Genomic DNA, 18174 nt, shown 5'->3' on the forward strand with positions numbered 1-18174 from the left:
TGCTTTCCTTGGATCTGTGGTACACTGTGCTACACTGTGCTACACTGTGCTACACTGTGCTACACTGTGCTACAGTGGACCCCCCCTGTTGAGACCTCCACAGTTAATTGTGAGGAAAGGACGTATAATAAGGAGTGAGACTTGACATGTTGGTAAATTTACAGAAGTTAGTAAATCTGAAAAAAGCATTAGGTCTTCGAGGGGGGGGGGGGGGGGGGGGGGGGGGGGATTCCATTGTAATGGTGTAGACTGTGGATTCTTTGGGGAAAAGTAGATTAAATTAGGCCTATTCTTAAAAGTAGATTGAATTAGGCCTATTCTTAAAAGTAGATTGAATTAGGCCTATTCTTAAAAGTAAATTGAATTAGGCCTATTCTTAAAAGTAGATTGAATTAGGCCTATTCTGCATTGAACGCCAGCTATTCTACATTGAACGTTAAATGTTTGAACCAGGAAGTTTTGTTGTTGTTTATTATAATAGAATGAATTTGTGATGGGAAAAACATTCCTGAAAGTTGAAATTAATTTCCCCCCAGAATATTCATGACCTTTGCAGATCATGTTCTTGTTTTTGTTTTGTTTCACATAATTTTTTTACGTGAATAATTAAACTATTTAATTTGCAGGTGGAATAATACATAGAGAATACTACATGGCTTGCTGTGTTGTAACAGATTTACACGAGTTGTTTTTTTAAAATATTGAACTGCGAGCGAAAGCGAGCTGTTCATTATTTGAAAAAGCAACGAGTGTAAATCTGGTACGACACAGCAAGCCATGTAGTATTCTGTTTATCCTACATACTGTATTTACATGTATTTACTGAAAATGTCTTGCAGTCGAGGCAGCTTAATTGAAGATGCTTGTTTTGGAACCTCGATCTCTTCAAAAGCCTCGTGCAATCTATTACGTCAAAGCAAAGAAATGTCACTCCGAAAGTGTGGCGTGACGTGTTAGTTCTAAAGATTCATCGAGGGTAATTAGCGAGCGCAATTTTTGTTTCTATAATGACGTTTGTCTCGGTGACTTTGGCATCATAAGCAGTGGAAAAACAGGTCTCTGCCAGACTTGCTTGACATGACCTCATTTACATGATATACACACGTGTGATTTGAACGATTATTATCTCACGGGTGTCTCTCTCACGTATGTAGGATAAAATCTGTATCATAACAAATGAAATGTTAGTTTTGGTGCTGATTAGATGACAATTTTTGTTGAACACAATTCCGAACATATCACAACTTGTTTGTTGTGGGGCTCTTCTTCTCTTTCTTGGTCGGTCAATGTTTGTTGTCGCTGACTCGGAATTGAATTTTGCAGCTGAGCCAAAGAACCTGATCTTCATCTTATCTAAGCATTTCCTGTACCATGAAATATCTTTAAACGTTGTAATGTTAATGTCCGGGATAATCATACACATTTTGTGACACAGAGTTCTTGACAATTGTTGGACAAACTTGTTCTATGATTTTGATGTCTTGGGCATTTATGTGAGATGCAATCATTGTTTTGTAGCCATAAGTAAAGGTGAGAAAATCAATCAGATACTTGCAATGTTTCGATGTAGTTATTATTGTTGTTGTTGATATAAAACAGTACCTCACAAAAGAAAGTGCAAGATGTGACAATGCTGGTGAGATTATTTTGACATTTATTCTGTCATTTTGACTCACCTGTTCAGATGTACCTGCATGCAGAAAGAAAGGAAAATGTTACAAACTGAAAGTCGAGAGGTATACTGCTGGCTGTCTAGGATTACTGCCAGATACTCCCCCCCCCCCCCCCTCCCCTTGTTGACTTTGCGATGCTGTAAGAGCATCCTTCTACTGGGACACATAGCGAAACTCTACAGTCGAGCTGCTCTGTGTTGTGGCAAATTCTTCACTGCCAAAGGTATACGGTAATACCATAAGATTCTGCATTACAAATAATACTACCGTGTAGGCGCACTGCCGTCACTTTGCAACAAAAAGTGTTTTTAAAGGTTAATCAAATTATCAGAGTAAGAGAGAGCACTCTTTGAAGCGTTTAGTTGGATTATTTACCCTGTGTTACTTCCCTTCTTTGAGTACTTGATAGTGTGACTATGTCGCCAAGTCAGAAACCCCCACCAATGGTCACATCAATAGTACTGTATGTCACATCAATAGTATGTCACATCAATAGTATGTCACATACCCCCCCGCGGGTTAGGGGGAAGAATTTACCCGATGCTCCCCAGCATGTCGTAAGAGGCGACTAACGGATTCTGTTTCTCCTTTTACCCTTGTTAAGTGTTTCTTGTATAGAATATAGTCAATGTTTGTAAAGATTTTAGTCAAGCAGTATGTAAGAAATGTTAAGTCCTTTGTACTGGAAACTTGCATTCTCCCAGTAAGGTAATATATTGTACTACTTGCAAGCCCCTGGAGCAATTTTTTGATTAGTGCTTTTGTGAACAAGAAACAATTGACAAGTGGTTCTATCCCATCTCCCCCCCCTTTCCCCGTCGCGATATAACCTTCGTGGTTGAAAACGATGTTAAACACCAAATAAAAAATAAATAAAATAAAGTATGTCACATCAATAGTATGTCACATCAATAGTATGCCTTTTATGGACACCTATCTCAATGTGCACACGTTTGTCAGCAAAATATTCATACTTTGCCAAGAAAGCAGAGTGTTGGCTGTTGGGTTTAGAATGTGTTCAAGTGTTGAAGAAGAATGATCGTGGCGGCTTTATTAGCCTGGACAGATCTGTGGGGGTTGACATGGGCAGGGAGTGACAGTATCTTTAACGTGTGCAATGCTACAAGTCTTCCATCTTATTTATTTATTTCCTTCTTCAGTTTGATGTCTGCAGGTGCCTGTTGTGTGATGTGCTGTTAACTGGATACATCATTCAGCAGTGCATTATATGTACATGTGTCTTTGTGTGTGTGTGTGTGTGTGTGTGCGCTCGCTCATCTGTGTGTACTTATGCACATGTGTGTCTGTGCACTCTTGATATTTGAACTTGAGACATCGTTATACAGGGGAGCCGTTATACATGTTCAAAAACAGCTGATGGTTTGAGAACATTGTGACACATACTGATGATACACAGGTAGGGGGGAGAGAGAGAGAGAGAGAGAGAGAGAGAGAGAGACAGGCAGACAGACAGACAGACAGACAGACTCAGACTCAGACTCAAAACTTTATTACAAAAGGATAAAGGTTTTAGGCAAAGCCTATTCTTCCAATCTGTCCTTTATACAACATATAAAGACAGACGCACATTAAAAATATAAAATACAGAAATACATTGTATGGAATGCAACACAATGTGCATTTAAGGAATTACATAAGGAGAACTCAAAGAGAGAGAGAGAGAGAGAGAGAGAGAGAGAGAGAGAGAGAGAGAGAGAGAGAGAGAGAGTTTATTTAATCATCTGACAATTCTATGCGACATGTATGTCAGTGCTTAGTTTTGTTGTCTTCACGATTCTGTCACACAAATGGGATTAGCAAATGTAAGACCAATTCATCAGTCGGGAACTGGCGTCCTCGGCGTTCATCTTTCACAACACAAATGGTGGCAGGAAATGGATTAAATAATGGTGGCAGGCAATGCTTTTGTTTTACAAGGATTAAAATACAGCAACTGACTTGCCTTTCGTGTGCTTATGTCTGACTCTGTGTGTGTGTGTTATCGTGCGTGTGTGTGCTATCGTGCGTGTGTGTGTGTGACTGTATGTGCGTGTGTAACACTGTGTGTATGTGTGTGTGATTCATTCTGTCAATGTGTGTGTGTGTGTGTGTGAATGCTCATACAGGTTCAGACACGCATGCACATCCTCGCATGCACAAAGTATCTGATCATTGGGTTTTCTTAAGCTCGTATCAGTGCACATCCTCGCATGCACAAAGTATCTGATCATTGGGTTTTCTTAAGCTCGTATCAGTGCACATCCTCGCATGCACAAAGTATCTGATCATTGGGTTTTCTTAAGCTCGTATCAGTGCACATCCTCGCATGCACAAAGTATCTGATCATTGGCTTTTCTCAAGCTCGTATCAGTGCACATCCTCGCATGCACAAAGTATCTGATCATTGGGTTTTCTTAAGCTCGTATCAGTGCACATCCTCGCATGCACAAAGTATCTGATCATTGGGTTTTCTTAAGCTCGTATCAGTGCACATCCTCGCATGCACAAAGTATCTGATCATTGGCTTTTCTCAAGCTCGTATCAGTGCACATCCTCGCATGCACAAAGTATCTGATCATTGGGTTTTCTTAAGCTCGTATCAGTGCACATCCTCGCATGCACAAAGTATCTGATCATTGGGTTTTCTTAAGCTCGTATCAGTGCACATCCTCGCATGCACAAAGTATCTGATCATTGGCTTTTCTCAAGCTCGTATCAGTGCATAATATCCTACATACGCGAGAGAGACCACCCTTACACAAAACCATACACTCACACGTTTGGTAAGGCGAGGTCAAGTAAGGTGGTGTGATGGAAGGTTGGATAATGTAAGGTGGTGTGATGGAAGGTTGGATAATGTAAGGTGGTGTGATGGAAGGTTGGATAATGTAAGGTGGTGTGATGGAAGGTTGGATAATGTAAGGTGGTGTGATGGAAGGTTGGATAATGTAAGGTATTGTGATGGAAGGTTGGATAATGTAAGGTATTGTGATGGAAGGTTGGATAATGTAAGGTATTGTGATGGAAGGTTGGATAATGTAAGGTATTGTGATGGAAGGTTGGATAATGTAAGGTATTGTAGGTTGGATAATGTAAGGTATTGTGATGGAAGGTTGGATAATGTAATGTCGGTTCAAAGCTGTGATGATTGTCTTGAAATTGAATGACTGTCTATAATAATGATTTTGTTGACCAGAATGTTGGGGAGAATAAAACATTTTTTGTTTATGTGGTAGCGAAGTCGGTTATGTTAAACCTCTTCTTTGTTTGTTTGTTTGCTTAACGCCCAGCCGACCACGAGGGGCCATATCAGGGCGGTGCTGCTTTGACATATAACGTGCGCCACACACAAGACAGAAGTCGCAGCACAGGCTTCATGTCTCACCCAGTCACATTATTCTGACACCGGATCGGACTAACCCCATAATGCCAGACGCCAGGCGGAGCAGCCACTAGATTGCCAATTTTAAAGTCTTAGGTATGACCCGGCCGGGGTTCGAACCCACGACCTCCCGATCACGAGGCGGACGCCTTACCACTAGGCCAACCGTGCCGGTTTTTCTTCTTTTTTTTAATGATTGTGTATCGGTAAAACTGTTTTGGACAAACTATACTGTTCAAAAAAAGAAACGCATAGCTTGTAATATTTGGTTAATTTAGTTATATGGCTACAAGGATATCCACCAAACTGCAAAAAATGTTTATCTGGTCGTCGACCTTTCGTCCATTGCCACAAGTGAGCTCTGCACGTGACGCATGCGTTATCAGTGGCTACAATGTCAAAATTGCTCATTTGGCATGACCACTCGTCATGCTTCAGTGTAATCTCGTGAAACTCGGGGAATATTGAGCTCTCACCATGTCTTCCAAAACCCATAAAAGCGGATTGTTCGCCACAAAGAAATCAGACGACAATTCAGCGACGAAAGATGGCCCGATTGAGCAGAGAAGACCGCCAAATTGCATTGGGTCGTTTACAAGCAGGCCAAAGTCAAAGTGCAATCGCCAGGCACTTCCACGTGTCCCAGAGCACCATCAGTAGACTGTGGGTCAGGTTTCAAGCCACTGGCTCCGTTGCTGACTTGCCACGAGCGGGAAGACCAAGGGCGACAACTGCTGCTCACGACCGCTTCATACGGCTCCGCCACCTCCGGAATCGTTTCCTGTCGGCCTCATCTTCTGTCCAGGCTCTCCCCGGGCCACACCGATTATCGGACCAGACCGTGCGGAACCGCCTGCATGAAGCTGGTTTGAGAGCTCGCAGACCTCACAGAGGAGCTGTCCTCACCCGCCGCCATCGCCAGAACCGAGTGCAGTGGGGCAACCAGCACCTTCGCTGGACCGTCCGGAATCACTGGAGACACGTGTGGTTCAGCGACGAGTCCTACTTCCTGCTCCAGCGACATGATGGTCGGAGGAGGGTCTACCGGAGAGTAAACGAACGTTACGCGCCCAACTGTGTGGATGAGGCACCCGTTCATGGTGGTGGAGGCGTCATGGTGTGGGGGGCGATCAATACTGCTGGAAGGAGCACCCTGGTGCACGTCCAAGGGCGCATAACTGCCCAGCGATACGTGGAGGAAATTCTGCGCCCACACGCCCTTCCTCTTCTGGCTGACCAGGATGCCATATTCCAGCAGGACAACGCTCGCCCGCACACAGCACGACTCACCACCCAGTTCCTCACCGACCACCATGTCCAGGTGCTTCCCTGGCCATCCATGTCGCCAGACATGAACCCGATAGAACACCTCTGGGATGAATTGGACAGACGTGTGCGCAGGCGAGAAGAAGCGCCGGCAAATCACCGCGATCTATTGCAGGCACTTCAGGAGGAGTGGGACACCATCCCACAGCAAGATATCCGGCATCTGATCCAGTCCATGCCCAGAAGGTGCCGGGCAGTTGTTGCTGCTCAAGGCAGTCACACCCCCTACTGACTTGACAGCCTCGGCACCCAATCGTATTGATTGACTGATTGATTTGAAGATGCAAATGAACTGTGTGTGCATTCAACTGTGTCCATACCAAATTTCAAACAAATAATCTAAATATTGGATTTTCTGTTAATTTTTTCGAAAAATAAAACAAATTTGGCAAGTAGCAACTATGCGTTTCTTTTTTTGAACAGTTAAGGTTGGTTAGAGCGAACGTTTGGGTTACTGGCAAATTTGAAAAGGCAGAAATCAATCAGTGTTTGGGGAATCAAGATATAAGGTGTAGTGAAAAGAAGATAAGTTCAGTAACTTTCATATTAATTGGGTAAATGTGTGTCCGAATTTTTACAAAATTGTTGTACTTTGGTATTTGTAAATTTTGTTTGTCCTCGTTAATTGTTTGTTTGTTTGTTTGTTTGTTTATTTGTTGCTTAACGTCCAGCCGACTACGCAGAGCCATATCAGGACGAGGAAGGGGGGGATGAAGGGGGCCACTTGTCAAGCGATTCCTGTTTACAAAAGCACTAACCCATTACTTTTGTCCCAGCAGGCTTTAGTAAAACTAAATTAATACCTACTGGAAGATTACCAGTTTCCAGTATGTTAAAATAGGCTTAACCTATCTACTGCTGGACTTACATCAGAACACTAACAGATTAAACTATACATGAATCGCGAGACAAGCGGCAAGAGAAGAGATTTTTGGAAAAAATACAGGTGAATGAGCAAGAAGGCAGAAAAAAGAAAAGAATTCATGAAGAAAAAGAGAGCATGACAGGAAAGAGGAACCAAAAATCTACCTAACAGCAAACTAGAAAGCTCCTGCGGTTCCAAAAACAGGAGGGGCCTTTAATTTCATAACCGCAGTGCCCCACTGCGGGAACTCGTTAATTGTGAACAGGATGTATGTTTATATAAAGTTGAAAGTCAAGATTGGATTTGTTTAGCCTACGCGCGTGTGTTCATGTGTGTTAGACATAGACATAGACATAGACATAGACATAGAACACTGTATTATCTCAATTACGAGAAACTCGGGTGTGGTGAATCATAATAAACAACATAAAACGTAAGAACATCAATAAAATATCGAGGCACAAATACTCAGCTCATAATAGTGTGTGGTAAGGGGGGATGGGGTGCACACACACACACACACACACACACACACACACACACACACACACACACACACACACACGCACGCACACACACACACACACACACACACACACACACCGTCGAACACACACACACACACACCGTCGAACACACACACACACACCGTCGAACACACACACACACACACACACACACCGTCGAACACATACACACACACACACACCGTCGAACACACACACACACACACACACCGTCGAACACACACACACACACTCACACACCGTCGAACACACACACACACACACCATCGAACACACACACGCACACACGGCACCACACACACGCACGCGCACGCAAAACCGGTCAAGTTGCCCACTACATGGTACAGAGGTGTCCTTAGACGTGTGCTGATCCCTCCCCAGACCATCACAGAGCCTCCGCCAAAACGCTGTCGTTCCTGAACCGCGCCTTCTGCGAAGCGCTCTCCGCGACGCCTCCACACTCGGATGCGACCATCAGCAGGTTCCAAGCAAAAGCGGGACTCATCTGTAAACAACACCTGATTTTTCTTCTACTGGCCATTGTCGTATTACAGACACAAGTGACAAGCATTTGCCAGGTATCAGATGTTCTTGCAGTAAATGTTTACTTAATTAATTTGTGTTATATGTACTTGACATCAAACCGTATTACAGTCGTATTACATAGTTGACATAATTTATCACCGGTTTCCTATCCGCTTGACTCAGATTTTTCACCATTTTCAAAATATGAAATTTTACACAGATCTCGACAGTCATTGTTGACCTCGACCGCTAGCGCGGTCTCGGAGGAACACTGACTGTCTCGATCTGTGTACAATGTCATATCTTGGTCAAAAATACAACTAACGTATAATAGGCAGTCAGTGTTGTTGTTGACGCGGGCCAGTCAGTGTGGCCTCACTGTCATTGCCAGTCAGTGTTGTTGTTGACGCGGGCCAGTCAGTGTGGCCTCACTGTCATTGCTGTGGCTCTGGTCTGGGTTCAACTGTCAGGAAGGGTGAGACGTTCAACGTCCTCTTTAGAGAGAGAGAATTGAATTGAATTAAACTTTATTTAACACGGATTAAGATTTAAGGCTACGCCTTTACTTACAATCTGTCCTTGGGACGCATGGACACACAATTATATAATGAAAAAAAATTAAAAAGTTAAAAAGTTAACCAACAAAAGGAGGTCGGAAAACTTCAGCACGTGATAATAAAGATGACGATGATGATGACGATGATGATAATGATGATGATGAAGATGAGGCATGAAGAGCATACATATGTGGTTATTCATAAAATCAAATGCATACTATGCAGGTAATTATAAATACAAGCTGGTAGCAATCGAACATGTAGCAATAGTACAACAAAAATATGTTCAGAACATACAATGCACAGCATATCTTTGACGTAATACTAAGTGTAGCAAATCAAAAGGCGTTAAACTACTCAGACATTAAGTGGTTTTTAACACATTTTTTAAAACTTTTTAATGACTTTAAGTGCTTAAAGGATGATGGAAGCGAATTCCAAACTGAAGTACCCGAAAAAGCAAGACTGGTCTTATACAGGTCAATTCGTGGAATCGGTGGGATCAAGTTGACCGACCCATATCTGTGGGTAGCTTTATTAAATAATGATGTAATGTAAATCGGCACTTTACCGTAATACAATTTATGCATGAAAATGGCTTTGTTTAACTTGAGATGCTTTTCCAGTGGAAGAAAGTTAAGCATTTTTAATTTCATATCTGTTGATGCATTATCCTTTACGATGAGTTTGGCCGAGCGACGATAGAGAGAGTCTAACTTTTTCAAGTGGACATCACTGCTGCCATCCCAGAGCGTCGAAACATAATTAATGTGAGGCATTACATGAGCATGGTGGAACATTTCCAGAGTCCTTCTGTCCGTAAATTGCTTTAACTTGGATAGGAGGAAAACGTTCTTGGCTACTTTCTTGCAAATATGCTGTAATTGTGCCTGCCACTTGAATTCACAATCAATAATTACCCCTAAAACGCGATGCTGTTGAATTTGTTCAATTGATTGCGTACCAATAGTAAGATTTAGTTTGAGTGGAGAAATCTGGTGTTTTTGTCTGGTTGCAATTACCATACTTTTAGTTTTTATTGGATGGATCGAGAGAGAGAGAGAGAGAGAGAGAAACTGAAACTGAAACTGAAACTGAACTTTATTACCAAAGGATAGAGGTTTTAGGCAAAGCCTAATCTTACAACCTGTCCCTTATACAAACACTTAATACAGACGCACATAATATAGATAGTAAAATTGACAAGGTTATTGTTACTTACAGACGTATATAATGTAAATAGTAATAAGAAAAGGGTTATGGTTTTGTATACACATTCAAAAATGGGAAAAAACATGTAGTGTGGAAATTGCAGCATTGTTGCAATAATGCATTGCATATAAACATCCAAAACAACTAATAACAAAAGGAAAAAAACAAATGTGGGGAGGAATTGTCCCAATCATTCGCATGTATATCATTATCAATACTTACACATAAAGAACAAATCAAAATACAAACATAACTTGACTAAATGTAAAAAGCACTAAAAAATCAGACATGAAAAGTGTTCTATTTACCCATTAAGCGGGAATGAAACTGGCGCCTAAACGTTTTCACAGAAGAGGCATTTCGGAGGGGTAGGGGTATGGAATTCCATAGAGATGCTCCTGAGAAGGCTAAACTTGACTTATACAAGTCTAGACGAGGGATGGGGGGAATCAGGTTCTGGGACCCATATCTTTTTGTGGCATGTCTGAAATGTGATTTTAAATATCCAGGAACATTATTGTTAATTACTTTGTACATAAAGACAGCCTTGTTTAGCGTCAACTGATCTTTCAAGGGAAGGAAATTAAGGAGCTTTAATTTATCATCTGTTGGCTTATTTGACTCATGCAGAATTAGTTTTGCAGCACGGCGATGAAGAGAATTGAGTCGTTTGAGATGAACATCACTGCAGTTATCCCAAAGTGTTGAAGCAAAGTTGATATGGGGCATTATGTGAGCGTAATAAAACAACTTGAGTGCTTCCACATCGGCATAATGTCTTAATTTAGACAATAAGTACAAATTTTTAGATACTAATTTGCAAATTTTACTCAAGTGAGTTTGCCATTTCAATTCTTGATCAACGGTAACCCCTAATAATTTATGCTCTTTAACTTGTTGCACTTGAGTTGAATCAATTGACAGTTGAAGTTGTAAGGGTTTTAATTGGTGTTTTTGTCTAGTTGTAATCACCATACTTTTCGTCTTAACAGGGTGAATAACCATTGCATTAGTGGTGCACCATTCTGTCATCTCATCTATACTTTTTTGAAGAGATTGGTTGACGGCTACCAAAGACTTCTGACTGGTGTGGATTGATAAATCATCCGCAAAGAACTCACATCTTACTTTCTCATCTGACACATGAAGAGGTAAATCATTTATATAAATACAGAACAATATAGGTCCTAATACAGACCCTTGAGGCACACCACTTTTGACAAAATCATTCGACGAAGTTTTACAGTTGATGAATACATATTGTGTCCGTTTTGAAAGATATGATTCGAAGAAGGCACAAGCAGAGTCATCTTTTAAGTAGCATTGTAATTTCTTTAATAATAAGGAGTGGTCTACAAGGTCAAAGGCTTTTTTAAAGTCCAGGAATAACGCTCCTGTTACTTCGGACTCATTAATAGCTGATAACCAAGTTTCACATAAAGAGCTGAGAGCAGTGTGGCATGAATGCTTAGAGCGAAATCCAGACTGAAATGGATGAAACAAATTCATTCGTTCCATATATTCCAGTAAATATTTCTGAATATGCTTCTCCAAAGGCTTAGATAAAACAGGTAAGAGGGAAATTGGTCGAAAGTTGTTAGGGTCCGTAAGATCCTTGCTTTTTGGGAGTGGCACTACCTTGGCACATTTTAAAATAGAGGGAAAAACGTTTTGTTGTATGCCAAGGTTGTAGACATAAGTCAGTGAGTCAATTATGTATGGTAAAGCAAGTTTGAGCAACCGGACAGGAATCTTATCGGGACCCATTGACTTTTTATTCGCCATCTGTTCTATCAGTTTTCCAACCTCGTGGACAGTAATGGGTGGAATAGAAAACGATTCGTTTTGAGTCAACTTTCGTCCACAAAATGTTTTTAATTTTTCTAGAGAGACATCAATATCAAGGGACTCATTCTGCGTGAGACAGGCTTTCAGTTTCTCTGCGAGCGAAATAAAGTGTTGATTAAAATCTTCTGGAGTTATTTGTGACGGAGAATTGGTCGATCTCTGTCAAGATTTATCAAGAGAGAGAGAGAGAGAGAGTGTGTGTGTATGTGTGTGTGTGTGAGATAGTGTGTGTGTGTGTGAGTAATAGTGTGTGTGTGTGTGTGTGTGTGCGTGTGTGTGAGAGATAGTGTGTGTATGTGTGTGTGTGTGTGTGTGTGTGTGTGTGTGTGTGTGTGTGTGTGCGTGTGTGTTATTTACATCCAATCCAGACATACGATACAAATATCTACAATGTAAATAAGGACACGACATTGTCAAAATGAATATGCGTCTTTTAATCTGGAAAGTGCGGCAAAGACACAAAAGAAAAGCACATGAACACAAAACACATTTGCTGTTGATTGTTGTGAACTCTGAAGTCAACTCAAGTGCATACACAAACGTCGGGAGGAAAAAGGCAACATTTTGCAAAACAACAATCCCCACACAGCTTGTGACGAGGGTGGAACATTTAGCAAAACAACAATCCCGACACAGCTTGTGACGAGGGTGGAACATTTAGCAAAACAACAATCCCGACACAGCTTGTGACGAGGGTGGAACATTTAGCAAAACAACAATCCCGACACAGCTTGTGACGAGGGTGGAACATTTAGCAAAACAATTGACAACACGCAAAGCCACGTGACTGTTTCTTCTATCAAAGGTGAATTGATGTCTGTCGACCTGGCAGGTTATTCTTGTGAGCATGTTATATTAGGCCTAAAAAAAAATAGGTGTGGTTACGGTAACCCGACCTACCCTATTTTTAGGGGCCGACCCTATAACTTTTTATTACATTTGTCAAAAAACCAAAAACAAAACAAGAAAACGAGTGCAGAAAACGCAATGAAAGCGAAAGCGCCCGAGTCGCACACTTATTTCTCTGTCAGTAGGTTTAATTTGTACACATTAGAAGAAAAAAAGTAAAAAAAAAAAAAGTGATTGCCTACCTTCCTACCCTAGTTTTTTTGGCTATGTTACCGTAACCACACCTATTTTTTGTTTGCCTTATCTGCCACACTCCTGTGCTACCATTTACAGGGGAGGGGGGGGGGGGGGGGGGGAGGGGGAGGGAGGGAGGGGGAGGGGGGGGGGGAAAGGGTGGGCTATCTTGAGAGCACGTCAAGTACTTGCTGAACATCATTGCTGGATTGATAACAGTTGATTATTTGGCCTTTTGTTCAATTAATTTTGGATTGAGTTCAGTGTCAGGTAACATTGACCAAAGCAAGGTTCTTTGACGATCGCATTATAAGCTCATGAGGATGAACGGCTTACAAAAGTAATGCGGCCACGGAGGTAAAACTACTAATCACGTTTCTCGCGTGTTCGTCATCACTTGCACAAGGGGGGAGGGGGGGGGGGGCCTTCTACGGAGCTGGGGTGCATTTTGTCACATCAACTTTCAGTCTTTTTAATGATTAGCATGTAGGGGAAGATTGCCTAATATGGACCACTGCCTAATATGGACCACCTCCTGTTCTGACAAACTAACAGTGCTAGAGCGCTCAAAACAATTCCGTTCGCTGTATAAGTTGCACATGTCAGACAGTTTTAGAAACGCAAACCTCAAAACCGTTAGGCTTTTTCTCTTTTTTTCTCTCACTTTTGGCAGCTTTCACCCTAAATTTGACGCTTAAAACGGACTCGTTTCTGTCCACAGTCAAAGCTGTTATCACACAAAATTCGCTATATATGACAGCTAAGACTGTATTTGTTACATTTTAGCAGTGTTGACACCGAGTTCTAAAAAATAATAGCAAAATCTCAAAGTACGTGTGTGTTGCCTAATATTGACCACCTTCGACAAATCGAAGAAAATAAAAGCTAAAGGCTATTTTCATTAATTCATAAAGAAGCTTTCTGAAAATAACCTATAACTAGCCCTCGAGCTTTCAAACAAATTGTCTCCTTTTCACTATGATTTGTGAATGTTTCTGTATTTAATTTTTGCTGAATGTCTATCAAAGCTAATTCCCTCTTTTTTTTCTTTATCTGGTGCTTAACGTCGTTTTCAACCGTTCAAGGTTATATCGCGACGGGGAAAGGGGGTGGGGTGTGTGGGATAGAGCCACTTGTTAATTGTTTCTTGTTCACAAAAGCACTAATCAAAAAATTGCTCCAGGGGCTTGCAACGTAGTACAATATATGACCTTACTGGGAGAATGCAAGTTTCCAGTACAAAGGACTTAACATTTCTTACATACTGCTTGACTAAAATCTTTACAAACATTGACTATATTCTATACAAGAAACACTTAACAAGGGTAAAAGGAGAAACAGAATCCGTTAGTCGCCTCTAACGACATGCTGGGGAGCATCGGGTAAATTCTTCCCCCTAACCCGCGGGGGTTGCTAAATTCCCTCTAATTAGGCCCAACGGTTAACCTAAGAGAGAACGACCACCAAATACAAAATGAAACTTCTTCGCCAGAAAAAAAGCTATTTATCAGCAAGAATCAAAAAGTGGTCCATATTAGGTGACGAAGCCGCGTCCTTCCTCATCAATGCGTAATAATGAAAAATGGTCCAGTTAATTAATGATATAAACATTTAAAAAACAACAACAACATGATATAACATTTTTTGTCTTTTCATCATACCAAATATCCTCTGGTTTCCAAGGTACGCGAGTGATGCATTGAGAAACGCTTTTAATGTAGGGAACACAAACAATCAATGTGGACAAGTAAACCTAATTCGTTCTCTGCAGGTCTGGGAATATCTGGACACGGCAAAGCCTAGGCCTACATTCACGTAGAAGTTGACAGTCAAGTCTGTAAGAGACAGAAGTGTTGACAGCTGTGCGCCATGTTGGCTCCACCATTAAGCACGCTTGGTGAACTTCTTCTTGAACTTGAGGTCGATGAAGGAGGTCTGCGCCGACTTCTCCAGCAGGGCCAGCTCCGACACTGTGGGCGCCAGGAACTCCACGTGACCTTTGTACCCCGACCCTGGAACATATGACGTCATTACCAATTACGTCTACATCTTTAGGAAAGTATCTGAGACTGTCCGCAAGACTGACTGACCAAAATCACGCTGGTGTGTGTGTGTGTGTGTGTGTGTGTGTGTGTTTGTGTGATTGTGTGATTGTGTGTGTGTGTGTGTGTGTGTGTGATTGTGATTGTGTGTGATTATATGTGTGTGTGTGTGTATGTGTGCGTGCGTGCGTGCGTGCGTGCACGCGCGTGCGTGCGTGCGTGCACGCGCGTGTGTGTGTGTGTGTGTGTGTGTGTGTGTCTGTGTGTGTGTGTGTGTGCATTGTTATAAATGGTAAGGATGGTAAAGGCTACACGTCAAAGAGGTTCACTCTTGTTTGGGTTGAAAAAAGGGACGGAGGGTTATTTTCTACACATAATAAAGAAATCTAGGCCTATGTCTGCCTTTAATCGTACACTCTGCCGTTGTTGCAGCCAAAGATGGCGATCATAAGACGTCTGCGACTGATAAACATCGGGAGGTGCGCGCACATCGACACTCCGAGATGGTCTGAGTGCCGCCTCTGCAGCGAGTGATGGGGTGGGGGGGTGCGGCAAGAGAGAGAGAGAGAGAGAGAGAGAGAGAGAGAGAGAGAGAGAGAGAGAGAGAGAGAGAGAGAGAGAGAGAGAGAGAGAGAGAGAGAGAGAGAGAGATCTTGTTTCATATTCTATCTCTCTCTCTTAAACCCACACACACACACACAAACAGACTAACACACACACACACACCCCCCCCCTTACACACCCACTCTCTCTCTCTCTCTCTCTCTCGCACACCCCCACACACAAACCGTCCTGTTTTCTTTTCTTTTTTCCCCACAACAACTCATTACAAAACACAGCGTGTGTTAAGACACCCCAAACTTTGGACGGACCTCAAGTGTTTTTATATATTTTTTTTATACATATATCAATTGCAATGGCACAGCCAGATCCTCGCTATCATTGCATTAGGTCTCTTTGGGGGATACCTTTGTTTGGCTGAATTGAGAGAGAAAAAGAAACAAAAGCTTGGTTTGTTCGAAGCACTGTACAAGTATTTATGGACCTTGAGATTTATTTAGATATGCCCCCCGCCCCTTTAGAAATATGCAGACATCTAACTTGAAATGTGCCTACTTCGTGTACCCACTCTCAAATCAAGGAAGTATGGCTGTAGGGAAACCACCAGAATTCTCTTCATCAAATGTCCACGACGTAGGGGAAGGGCCCCTAATATGGACCACTTTTTGTTTATTGCTGATAACTAGCTTGTTTTCTTGTGAACAAGTTTCATTTTGTGGTTGGTAGTCCTTCTCTCTTAGTTGAACAGTTAGGCCTAATTAAAGTGAAATAGCTTTGATAGACCTTTAGAAAAAATTAAATACAGAAAAAAAATCACAAATGGTCCATATTAGGAGCCTGGGCGCCCAATATGGACCAGTGAAGCGGCCTTCACGAATCACTGTAAAAAGCCCCCTATACTTCAAAATAACATGATACAACTTAGTGTGCAAGTCAGACTAATTCAAATATGCTTTAGATTTAGCTGTTTCGGGTTGATGAGAGCATTATTTGAAGCACACCAGGAAACTGAAGAAGCTTATCAAAAACAGAGTGAAAATAAGTGAAATTATCAACTTCCACAAAAAAAAAGACTATTTGTTATATTTTTTTTAAATCTCGAGGGCTAGTTATAGGTTATTTTCAGCAAGCTTCTTAATGAATTAATTAAAATTGCCTTTAGTTTTTATTTTCTTCGATTTGTTGAAGGTGGTCCATATTAGGAGACTCACATACTTTGAGGTTTTGCTATTATTTTTTTTGCAGTAGAAACTCGGGGTACACACTGTTAAAATGTAACAAATACTGCCTTAGCTGTCATATATAGCCATTTTTGTGTTATGAAAGCTTTGGCTGTGGACAGAAACGAGTCCGTTTTAGGCGGCAAATTTAGAGTGAACGCTGCCAAAAGTGAAAAAAAGCGAAAAAGCCTAACGGTTTTGAGGTTTGTGTTTCTGCAACTGTTTTGACATGTGCAACTCATCCAGAGAGGGTGAATAAAGCGAATGAAATTGTTTTGAGTGCTCTAGCGCCGTTAGTTTGTCAGAACAGGAGGTGGTCCATATTAGGAGCCTTTTCCCTATATAGATCCATTTTGGACTACTGTGTGGACAGTTATTGTGCAAAGTTTGATTATTTCGGGGATTTTGTTTGAATTCGTTTTTACACAGACAGACAGACGCACGCACGAGATCAGATTTGGCGAAGCAAAGCTCAACAACCGCCCATACATAACATATATTGTGCACAACTTATACGTTACATATATTGGCCACAACTTATAGGAAGCGTCCCATATTGATTCTTACAGTCAAGATTACTTCCCCTTGTTTTTCAGACTCTGACAGTCACGATTACTTCCCTTTGTTATCAGACTCTGACAGTCAAGATTACTTCCCCTTGTTTTTCAGACTCTGACAGTCACGATTACTTCCCTTTGTTATCAGACTCTGACAGTCAAGATTACTTCCCTTTGTTATCAGACTCTGACAGTCAAGATTACTTCCCTTTGTTATCAGACAAATTCGAGTATGGTTTGCAAGTTTTATTGACAAACTCTAACCTGTGGGATTCCCTGTATACTCTACAGGAACTCCACCTACGGGGAATCCCACTCTTTTGGTCGACATAGACCCCATCAGCGTCAGTGTGGACCTGGGGTCAGTGCATTCAAGTCGCCAGCAACACGTCCAGTAACACGTCCAGCAACACGTCCAGTAACACTCCAGGGGTAACTCGGACTTCCTGACCAAAACCTTGTCAAAGTTTTGACAACTAGTTTTCACAATTTCACAACACTAAACTTGATTATCACCCATCATGAGGAAGGATGGGGCTTCGTCACCTCTTCTCCGTTAGCAATAACCGTAGACGTCAACAACTTAGGTTCAACATCCAGGGATTGGCACACGGCCCCGGGGGTGCTCTGAGTAAACAGAGGTAGCATCCTACGAGTATTCTTCCCACGTCAAACGTTTGGTAACTCGGAACAGTTTTCATAAACTCACAACACTTAACTTATTTTACATGTGTTACCTACATGTTCCTCTGCTGTAAATGACCACGGCACTCCCCAGACACTACTGTTCTTACCA

The 18174-nt window shown here is 41.7% G+C and overlaps 1 protein-coding gene across 1 annotated transcript in view; it reads right to left on the minus strand.

Annotated features, from left to right (window-relative positions):
- Positions 1-13146: 13146 nt before the first annotated feature.
- The window catches only part of LOC138959188 (ATP-dependent RNA helicase DDX1-like), a 589642-nt gene continuing 584614 nt past the window's right edge, over positions 13147-18174 (minus strand). Inside the window, exon 29 of the mRNA XM_070330587.1 lies at positions 13147-15010. Coding sequence (XP_070186688.1) covers positions 14883-15010 — 128 coding nt within the window. The 3' untranslated portion in view covers positions 13147-14882. The remainder of the gene's footprint in view (positions 15011-18174) is intronic.

This window comes from Littorina saxatilis, linkage group LG1, assembly GCF_037325665.1.
Source record: "Littorina saxatilis isolate snail1 linkage group LG1, US_GU_Lsax_2.0, whole genome shotgun sequence".
Lineage (NCBI taxonomy): Eukaryota > Metazoa > Mollusca > Gastropoda > Littorinimorpha > Littorinidae > Littorina > Littorina saxatilis.